General features: G+C 17.1%; 2 protein-coding genes across 2 annotated transcripts, besides 27 other annotated features; one reads left to right on the top strand and one right to left on the bottom strand. All coding sequences in view use genetic code 6, as the record gives it.

Annotated features, from left to right (window-relative positions):
* The first annotated feature begins 39 nt into the window (after positions 1 to 39).
* Positions 40 to 138: a microsatellite.
* Positions 41 to 126: a microsatellite.
* Positions 50 to 110: a microsatellite.
* A 1279-nt stretch (positions 139 to 1417) lies between the features above and the next one.
* Positions 1418 to 1471: a microsatellite.
* Positions 1472 to 1570: 99 nt separating this feature from the next.
* Positions 1571 to 1615: a microsatellite.
* A 266-nt stretch (positions 1616 to 1881) lies between these two features.
* Positions 1882 to 1920: a microsatellite.
* A 385-nt stretch (positions 1921 to 2305) lies between these two features.
* Positions 2306 to 2458: a microsatellite.
* On the bottom strand, positions 2337 to 7032 carry IMG5_133620 (hypothetical protein; the record flags this gene model as incomplete). Its single annotated transcript, XM_004031906.1, has 3 exons — positions 6845 to 7032; positions 6180 to 6760; positions 2337 to 6133 (listed from the first exon to the last, which is right to left on the bottom strand). A coding segment is annotated over exon 3 (3624 nt), but the record flags the coding sequence as incomplete, so codon positions are not given.
* Positions 2378 to 2421: a microsatellite.
* Positions 3005 to 3044: a microsatellite.
* Positions 6220 to 6250: a microsatellite.
* Positions 6766 to 6810: a microsatellite.
* A 539-nt stretch (positions 7033 to 7571) lies between the features above and the next one.
* Positions 7572 to 7663: a microsatellite.
* Positions 7574 to 7665: a microsatellite.
* Positions 7578 to 7657: a microsatellite.
* Positions 7578 to 7665: a microsatellite.
* Positions 7666 to 7721: 56 nt separating this feature from the next.
* Positions 7722 to 7775: a microsatellite.
* Positions 7776 to 8672: 897 nt separating this feature from the next.
* Positions 8673 to 8714: a microsatellite.
* A 10-nt stretch (positions 8715 to 8724) lies between these two features.
* Positions 8725 to 8786: a microsatellite.
* Positions 8742 to 8787: a microsatellite.
* Positions 8752 to 8794: a microsatellite.
* Positions 8795 to 9042: 248 nt separating this feature from the next.
* Positions 9043 to 9082: a microsatellite.
* A 276-nt stretch (positions 9083 to 9358) lies between these two features.
* Positions 9359 to 9421: a microsatellite.
* A 231-nt stretch (positions 9422 to 9652) lies between these two features.
* IMG5_133630 (metallophosphoesterase, putative) lies at positions 9653 to 10414 on the top strand (the record flags this gene model as incomplete). Its single annotated transcript, XM_004031907.1, has 2 exons — positions 9653 to 10037; positions 10089 to 10414. Exons 1-2 carry the CDS (start codon positions 9725 to 9727, stop codon positions 10412 to 10414), a joined length of 639 nt encoding a protein of 212 aa, XP_004031955.1. The 5' UTR covers positions 9653 to 9724.
* A 5-nt stretch (positions 10415 to 10419) lies between these two features.
* Positions 10420 to 10503: a microsatellite.
* Positions 10447 to 10508: a microsatellite.
* Positions 10498 to 10574: a microsatellite.
* Positions 10500 to 10566: a microsatellite.
* A 36-nt stretch (positions 10575 to 10610) lies between the features above and the next one.
* Positions 10611 to 10652: a microsatellite.
* Positions 10653 to 10808: the final 156 nt, after the last annotated feature.

Consider the following 10808-nt stretch of genomic DNA (forward strand, 5'->3'; position numbering starts at 1 on the left):
TTTTATTTAAATCAATAAATTTTTCAATTATAAATGTTTTAATAATAATTAAAATAATAATATTTTAAAAAAATATATTTATAAAAAATAATATTTATAAAATAAAATATAAAATCATATTAATAATCTAATATAATATTCGATTTTAAACGTTGAGAAATAATAAAAAAAATTATAATTTAAATGAAATGAAATAAAATATACTAATATAATTTATATTATTATTATATATACAATTTATTAAAATAATGTTATTTTAGTTTATAATTATTCAATAATTTAGTAATTTTGTTTTATTTATGAAGTCTTTAAAAACTTATTAACTATAATCTTTTTATTTTTAAATTCTTTATGCTTTAAATGTTTTTTATTTTTTTCTAAATAATGATTAAAATGTAAAATTTAAACTCATCTTTATATATAATTAAGATAAACGTATAGAAAAATAATTTGTTTATTGCTAATGAATGAAAAAGAAATTATAAATTTTTAATAAGTAAAAATTACAAATAATAATAATAATAAAATAATAAAAATATCAAAGCAATTAATAAATTAAAGTATTTTAAATTTTTTAAAATAATTTAGTAATTAAAAAAAAAAAATTATATTTAATTTAATCTAATGTAAATTTTAATAGAAAAAAATATTGTTTTAATAAATTATTTTTAAATATAAATAAATAAAAATATATAATATTTGTATTTATATTTATATATATATATTTTTATCATTATTTACATTTGTATTTTATATTATATTTAATTTATTTATTTTCATTTTAATAAAATATTCTACAAAAACGAATAATATAATCTTTTTTTTTTGTTAAACATAATAAAACTTAATATATATATTTAAATAATTTTTTTATTTTTTTTTTGCGTTATATTTATTTCTTTATTATTTTTTAAAATACTCAATTATAAAAAAATAGATTACATCCTTATTTCTTAGCATTTGTATTTTATATAAATATAAATAATTAATTAAAATAAAATATTAAAAATAATCTATATATAATTTCTTTATAACATTTTTTTTTCTTTAGTATTTTAAAAAATCAAAGTTTACAAAAAAATCTATAAAAAATTGTTTCATTCATTTTTTAATTTGATGTATTTTTAAAAATATATAAAAAAAACCTGATAAAAATTTAAATTATATATTTAAATTTTTCAAATAAACATAAATATATATGAGTTATAGTTTAAAAGTCAATTTTATATAAAATAACTAAGTTTTTTAAAATAATTTATATTTTTAATTTAAAATTATTAATAGTATAAACCTATGAAATTTATACATAAAATTTTTTAAAGCTTTATGTATATATTTATAATGATTATAATCATTTAATATTTATTTATTATAAATAAAAATATTAAAATAAATAAAAGCAAGCAAAATATTATTTATTTAAATTAAATTTAATCTTAATATTATAAAAATAATCTTAATTTAAATAAAAAACACATAAAACATATTTTTAAAATTTTAATAAATATAAAAATTACAATATATAATTTTCTATTTTATTTTAATTAAGAAAAATATAGCCTTTCTAGAAAATATATATTATTATTTTAATATATTTAATTTTTTAAAATTTAATATAAAAATAAAAATATTATGTTTAATATTTTATATTTTATATTTATTGCTTACATATTTTTTTTTGACTTGAAAAACTTAGTTTTTTTTTTATTCCTTATTAATTCTAGATTTTTTTTAAAAAAATAATACCTACTAAGAGTAATTACGATTTAAAATATAATTAATAATTATAAAAAAAAAAAAAATTATATTTAAATTTATTTATTTATTATCATTTATATTTACAAAAAGAAAATAAATTTATACACACTGATATATATTAAGTTTCTAATATAATAAAAATTTCTATAATATAATGAAAAAATTATGCTTATATAAAATTCATCCGTTAAAAATTGATAATCCATATAAATTTTTATATCTGCTTATTTTCATTGTATTAAATATTGAATATTAAGTCTATAATACAATAATATTTTGTAAATTTTTATCATTATTAATTTTATAAAAAAATAAATAAAAAATAGTACTAACATTTAAATATATATTTATATTTTTTTTTTTATTAAAAATGATATTTTATAGCATATAAAAATGTCTATTATTTATTATTAATCATTTTAAATATTTTTTAAAATTTTTTTATGTAAAATGTTATTTTTAAATACTTTTTTGTTTTTGCTTTACCTTTTTTGTATATTTTTATAAAAGAATATAATATTTTGATTTATTTTATATAATAATTACCTATATTATATATATATATATATTTTAAACTATTTTTATAATTTATAATAATTATAAATTTATATATTAATACATATATTTATTTATATATATATATTTATATATATTTATATATATTTATATATATAAATAAATAAAATAATATTTATATATAAAAATATTATTTCAATATCCTTATATTACTATTTCTTATAATTTTTTATTTTCCGTACCTTTATTTTATAATTCTATTTCATCAATAGTATTAATTTTTTTGGTTAAAGGAATAATTATCTTTAGCATTTTAATACTTCACTTAAATCTTTTATTTCAATTCCGCATTATTTATCCTTTTAACAATCTTACATAGCTTTTTAAGTTGCATCTGCATAATCCTTAGTTGCCTACTCTACTTTAGTAGCTGCCTAATCAGCATTTGCTTAAGCCTATGTTGCTAATTACTTAGCACTTTCAGCTTATTATTATATTTTATCGTTAGATGCATCCTAAGCTGCCTATTTAGTTTTTTCGTCTGCTTCTTAATTCAATTATTTCGCCTATTAATCAAATTTTTATTGCTCACTCTTCGCCAAATCTAATGCTATTTTTAATTATTCAGTCGCTTTTTATATCCATAATTCTAAAACAGCCAAAACTGAATTTACATTAGTTTTTATATGCTACTATCCTGCTTACTCTAACAATCTTTTTTTCGGATCATCTTCTTTTGTTCCTTCTTTTGTTCCTTCTTTTGTATCCTTAACCAAAGTAGCATTAGTTATGCATTAGAAAGATTCCTTAATAATAAAATCGGTCTAATAAAATCCTAGTTTTAAAGTAGACGCGTTTAATTAAGAGTGAATTGACAAATTACCTTTGAATCTATTCATGACATTCAATTATAAATTTTAAGTCAAAAAACCATCAAAAATAGTCCCTTATAGGAATCCTCCAACCTCTGCTATATGGGTTTAACCTGAAACACTACTTTTAATCTTAATTTTAGACGATAGAGTAGTGGTTAAATTCAATATGCCTTTCTTATATTCTACCATAAAGGTTATTTAGTTAATCAAATTAATTTATGCTTGTAAGTTTATGGTAATTCCAATAGGAGTAACATATGATTGGGTAAAAGATAAGGGAATTTCAAAACTCGATATATTTTCTTATTTTTAGAATTCTAATGTGGAGGCTATTTCTTATAATTTTTAGAAAAAGAGGGCTTTAGTATTTTTTCCTTGATCTTTTAAAGTATCGTCAAATAGAATTATTTTTGAAAAAACTCCTTGAGTTTAATCTTATAACATTTAAAGTTAGGCTTATTAATCTTATCCTTCTAATTATTAAAGAAGTCTTTAGTTACTATTCTCAAAATTAGTCTAGGCTGCCTTAAATTAACTGCTTATTTGATTATATAATTAAAGTCCTTCTTAATTAATGTTTTTGAATTTATTATTGGATTTCTAAAAATAAGTAAAAGCAGACAATTATAAATCTTACAAATTTTTATAAAAATCAGTTATTTTCTAAGGAACTTCATTTAGTGACTTGATTTATTCCATAATAGCTTGACCATTTTCATTTCCTTCATTTAAATTAGATTAAATTAGAGACTATATACTAGTAAATATGTTATCCACATTATTATACATATTAATATCCAATAATTACCCATCTTCAGTACTCTAAAAATTTTAAATTTATTCTTTTAAATCCTCAAATAATTATCTGACATCATCTTCTGTAATAGTAGTGTTTTAATCCAACTATTAGGTAAATTCGACTACTTTTCCTTACACTTCCTCTAATATGTTCTTTATTTAAAGTGCTACTTTACCTGCTTTTTCCAATGAAACATTAACTAACTCATTTGGAATATTACCAAGTTTAACAATGTTTGGTGACATAGAATCTTTAATCTCCTAACTTAATTATTATTTGATTGATGAAATAAGTTACTCAAGTTCATTTTTAAATTATTAGATTTCTTCTTATTCTTACAATTTGATTTATTCTTTTATTTTTGCTATTAATTCTGCAATTTTCTACGCTTCGCTTTATTGTTAAATGTCTTAAGGAATATTCTCAATTTCTTATAATTATTTTAATTTTTCCTTAATCATATTAATTTTAGGCTCGTATTATTATATCACTGATGCAGATAGAGCTTCTGATGTATTTTAGCTTTTAGAAATATTAGAAATTGCATAATTTATGATTTTCTATAAATTATCAGTAAAACCAGCCGAAATAATGAAATCATTTAATTTCTCTACTATAGAAATTTTCTATTCATCATCAAATTAGGACTTAAGTTAATTAAATGTTTCCTTTATTCCCAAAAAATCGTCTTTAGCCTTATTTATACTGTCTTCAAATTACTATTAGTAAGATTAAAATTCTTAATCGAATAATTCTTTAACTTCTTAATTCAATTTTTCTAATATATCTTATATTTTTTTTATTTAATTTTAGCTAGTGCTAGCCTGGCTTTATTCATTAAGGTTTTTTAATAAAATATCTAGATTTTTATCCATAAAGTCATGTATTTTCTGTACAAATTTATTTATTTTTGCTTCCTTAGTTTCCAAAAACTTCTAAAATTTCTCCTTCAAATTTTCAATAGGCTTTTCCATAATTTGTTTTAAATTTTCAATTATTTATAATAAAGATTCTTCAAATTCGTTCATTTATGTTGCAATTTCTTGTTAATCTATTTATATTTTTTATGAAGTTTCTACTAAAATTGGATTTTTTTAGAAATTGATTAATTCAACTATTTATTCTAAAATTTTTTTTAAGGATTATCTTATATTGTCTAATTTGGCCTTTATAAGATCATTTATTTTGCCAGCATCTATTTACATTAACTTAACCATCATCTAGTATAATTTAAATAGCTTCGAGGCACTAAAATTTATTTATTTGTTGAATAAATCCACTTAATTACCATTGAAAGTACCTATTAACCCGAAATTACAAGTATCTTCACCATTAATATTTTTTGACTAACTGCAAGAACTTGAAATATCGAGTCCAATTTCTGCTAAATTGATATTTTATCTAAATATTTTCTATTTAACAGTCTAACCGACCTAAACTTAGTCTTCATTTTTTTTCATTAAAGCTCTTTATTATTTTAATTCTTTAGGAATTTCAACTTTATTTATTTTGAAGATTTACTGATATATCTAAACAGCCTATTCGAATGTAAGTTTAAATTTAGTCATATTTGATTGAGTTTCTGTAATTTTCTTTAAAAACTCTTCAGTGACTTCTTCTTATTGAGAAGAAAAAGTAAGCGTAACCTCTTAGTGTATTTCGATTGTTTTGAAAAAATTCTCTTCTCCTTCATTATTGTCTTACATTTTAATTATTGAGCTTACTTAAGACTATAAAATTCCTCCTACTTCCATAAGTAATTTTTACATATAAAGAGTTTATTCTTCAGTTTAGTTTTCGTTGACTTTTGAGATTTAATATTAAGTACTAAGACTTGTTTATTTATTATCCATTAAAGAAGCTTCATATTCAGTTGTAACTTAGTCTCCAGCTAGATTTCTTTCATTTAAAACTCTCTTTTTTTATTATAAAAGTACTCTTTTTCCATTTTTTCCTTATACATTGATATTATAGAGATCAGTAGATACTTTAGGAGCCATTTATTAAAGCATATTCAATATAATTTAACCAATGTCTTATCTGAGGTTTACAGGGAGTTCTAAAGAATCGATAACGCCATTTTTATTAAGATTGAATTTAATTATAGGAATATTACTTTATTAGAATTAAGAAGATTATACACCTGCACTTTCTAAAATTTTAATTTCTTATTCATTTAATTTGCCTTAAATAATATAATATAATAAATAAATATAGTGAATATATTTTACTATATTCATTTAAAATTTTTCGTAAAATGATTTATTAGGGTCTTATTATTCTTATTATTCTTATTAATCTTGTTAATCAGGTTTATCAGTATTAGTTCTAATATTATCTTTAGGAGGTTCTTCAATCATTCCTGGATATCCTTCGACTTCAGACAAAAGTTAATCTTTGGAATAAATCTTAGTCTTAATTATATAAAGATACATCTCGAAATGACTATCATTTACATTATTACATAAAAGTCCTACATCATGAATAACTGTACTAATGCTAGTTTCTTATGGTTTTTATTTTAAAGTTAGATGTTATGTAGTTTGTAGTTTATATTAATATAGAAGTAGAGATTTGGGAACATGTATTAATTTTACAATATTGTCTTATTGTCCATTGTTTATTGTAGCCTCGTATTTTGAGTAGTTTGCAGGAATCTTAATTTAAGAATTATCCTCTTATTTTTAAGATAAAACTAATCCAAAAACAGTTCCTAATACTATAAAAACTGCGACAGATACAGAAACAATTATAATTATTTTCTTCTTTTTAGTCATTCCAGAAGACTAGTTTAGTTCGATTGGGTTATTTTCTATTTATATATATATATTTATTTATATATATATATATATATATATATATTTATTTTAAATATTTTTTCATATTTAATATTTACGGATAGGTTATGAAATTACTGAAGATTAACTTTATTATTCTACTTAAGAATTTGGAGCTAATTCGTTAGCTGTTCCATTTACAGGAACATTTTAGTATTATTTTTATTAATTTAACTGCTATATAGCCAGATTATTTATCATCTATATTTGTTTATTTTATTTATAAAATTTATAATAATATAATTATATTTTAATTTTTATAAATTATTATTTTTTTTATATTTAATTAAAAAAAATGTTTTTTTAACCTTTATTTAATAATTTTATTTTTGTGGAAATTAACTATTAATTTTTTACGAATTTAAATTTGTTCTAAATTAGTATTAATAATTTTTATTTTTCCTTTATATAATTAATATTAATGCTATCAAAAATAATTTTTGGTTTATCGATAACATAAAATAAAAATGCTATCAATTATAATTTTTTTTTGATTAAAAAAAAACACATTTCTATAAAAGTATATAACATAAATAAATATAATAAAACAAAAAAATAAAAATTAATAAATAACAATAGTTAATTATCATATTATTTAAATATGTTTAATAGTTTTTTTGTAAAATTAAACACTAAAAAATTATAATAGAAAGGAATTTATTATAAAATAATACTAGAAAAAAAATTATTTTAATATAATTTAAAATAACGAGATATAATATAATTATTAAATTAAAAAAACTAAAAAAAAATGATTATAATTTTTTTTAAAATATATTCTACTCTATATAAAAAAAAAATAAAAAAATATAAAAGATTATAAAAATAAAAAAATTATAATAAAATAAATAAAAGAAAATAATATAAAAAAATTAATAAAGTTTTATAAAATTTTAAATCAAAAAATGAATAAAAAGAAATATATAAAATAAATAAATATTTATATATATATATATATATATATATATATATATTAATAAATATATATATGTCAATTAACAAAAATAATTTTTATTTCTTATAATATTATATAATATAATATAAATTAAATTTTATTTAATTTAATTTTCTCTTTTAAATAAAATAAAAAGATATAAATCAAAAATATAATAATATATATATTTTTTTAAAAAAAATAATAAAAACAATATTGAAATATTTTTTATTTAATATAAATATTTGTCATTAACATCAACGACAACAAAAAATGATAAATTAAATTCAAAAAAAATAAATACCATATCCAAATTAAAAAGATATAATATAAAGGCCATAAAATTCTTCTTTAATAATATAAAATAATCCCGACGGAAAAATAATATTAAAAGAAGTCCAATAAATCAAAAAAATAACTACGAAAACTGGTGAAGAACGTTAAATAATCATAAATAATCCAAAAAACAATAATTTATCTGAAAAAATATAAAAAAAAGATAAAACAGTTCCAGAATAAATACAAGATTAATAAACAATATAAGAACAGAAAATACTTTTACATTAAAAAATACACTAAATATTATTTAAAATACACCGAAGACATAGCAGATAGGAAAAATATCATATCCTACATGCATACCATAAACTAGTTCATGTGAAAAAGGAAATATAAATGCCTTATATGGAATTTGTACTATATTTCAGGAATATAATGTTAAGAAATTCTTCTCCAAGTATAGAAAAAATGATCACAGATGAAAATAAAGTAGTGCCTAAATGTGAAAAAGGAAGTGTTAATGTATATTATTAGGTGCATTAAGACAGATGCATAGAAGTAGAAGAATCATTTTAGAAAAAAAAATATAAAAGTAGATCAAGGTCTAAAGGAAAATATTAAAAAAATAAAGGATTTGCATAAAGAAAACATTCAAAAATAGTTTATCAGAATGAATATATATATATACATATATATATATATATATATATATATATCCAAAAAATGTTATTTTATTATTTTAATTTATATTAATTATTTAATTTTTTTATATAATTTTATTTAATTTTTATTTAATGTCTAAATTACATATATATTCATACTATTAGTTAATATATATAAGAATTTTTATTACTTAATGTATGAAGTATTTTTTTTCTTTTATTATTATTTTCTTTTTTATATAAAAATATCTTTTAATTACAGATTTTTTTTTAAAGTTTGTGTTTTTTTAGAAAATTTAATTTGTGATTTATTTATTTTTAATAAATTAAAATTATTTTCTTGAGAATTTTTTTTTATATAAATTTATTATCATTTTTATAAAAAAAAAAATTGATTTTTTTAAAAAAAAATTGATATTTTTGTGATATTATAAACAATGAAGGATTTTTTATTTTTTTATTTAAAAAATTTAAATAAATCAATTAAAATTAATACTTTTAATAAAATTTTAATATAAAAAATATAAAGTATTTTTAAATAATATTATTTTATTTTATTTTAAAAAAAAAAAATTAGAAAATAATAATAAATTTTATAAGAATAAAATAAATGTAAATTAAACTTAGAAATTTGTTAATATTTAATTGCGTTTAAAAAAGTAAATATTTAAAAAATAATTTTTAATAAAAAAAATTAATAATATATTCTATATATATAATTAATATTTTTAATAATTTATTTATATTATTATTTTTTTTAAAATAAAAAACATATTTTTTATTTCTTGAAAATTATAATTTTTTCTATATTGTTGTTAAATATTAATATTTAAAAAAAGAAAATGATATTTTATTATTATCTTTTATCTATTTATTTAATATCTTAAACTTTCTAAAAAAAACAATATGAAAGTTTAAATTTTAACACTTAGGGTAATTTTAAGATATTATAACTGTCAGACTTACATATGGGTGAGTCTGAGCTAAAAGACCTTCTTACTCAATCATTAATAGATTTTTTAATAGAAAAAGAAAAACCTGACATAGTAATAATAACAGGTGATATGGTAAGTGGATATGCCTGGGACTAGAAATCTTAGGACTTTTATTAATAATAATGGCAAAAATACACTAAAATATTTACCTAAAAAGACCAGAAATATGCCCTAGCATTAGGTAATCATGATCACGAGGCTAATTTAAAGCCTGAACAAATAATTCTTTTAGATTAAAAAAATACATAAAGTTATACATTCGGAGAAGACTACTACATTGAAATAAAAAACAAACAAAATATAACTAAAACTGTTCTTTGGGTTTTTAATACACATAATAAAGGCTGTATGGGAGATTTAGAGTCTTATGGCTGTATAGAAGGTAAATAATTAGAATTTATTAACAATAAAATTAAATAATTTGAAAATTAAGAAATACTACATTTAGCTTTCTTTCATATTCCATTACCAGAATTTTCATAAGTAATTCCTCAATATGGAATTAAAGGAGATACTGTCGACTGTCCTACTAAAAATTCAGGCTTATTTGATATGCTTAGAAAATCAAATTTTAAAGCAGTTTTTTGCGGACATGATCATAGCAATGATTTCGGAGGATTCTTTCATGGAGTAGAATTAGTTTATGCTAGAAAAACGGGATTTGGATGCTATGGACCGTAAGAAGGCGTTTTAAGAGGAGGAAGAGTTATTAATATAAATGAAGAGGGTTAATATAAACATTATGTGAGTACTTTTTGATTTATAAATATATAAAAAATAAAAATAAATAAATATATATAAAAAATATATAAAATAAAAAAAAAATTAAATATATAAAAAATTATATATATATTTTATATTTATATATTATAATTATATATATATTTATATATATTTATATATATTTATATTTATATATTTTTTATTTCTAAACTTTAATATAAAATAAATTAAATTAATTTTTTAATTTTTAATTTTCAAAATTTTATTTTTTAATATACTTAATTATATATAATTCTTATTTTTAATTATTTTTATTCTTTATATTATATATTTTTTTTATAAATAATTATAATATTTTCTTTAAAAAGTTTTTAATATTTTAAAATACTGCTATTTCTTTATAATCCTAATTGATTTTTTTTATAATTTT

The sequence above is a fragment of the Ichthyophthirius multifiliis genome (assembly GCF_000220395.1).
Source record: "Ichthyophthirius multifiliis unplaced genomic scaffold scaff_1120509251042, whole genome shotgun sequence".
Classification (NCBI taxonomy): Eukaryota; Ciliophora; class Oligohymenophorea; order Hymenostomatida; genus Ichthyophthirius; species Ichthyophthirius multifiliis.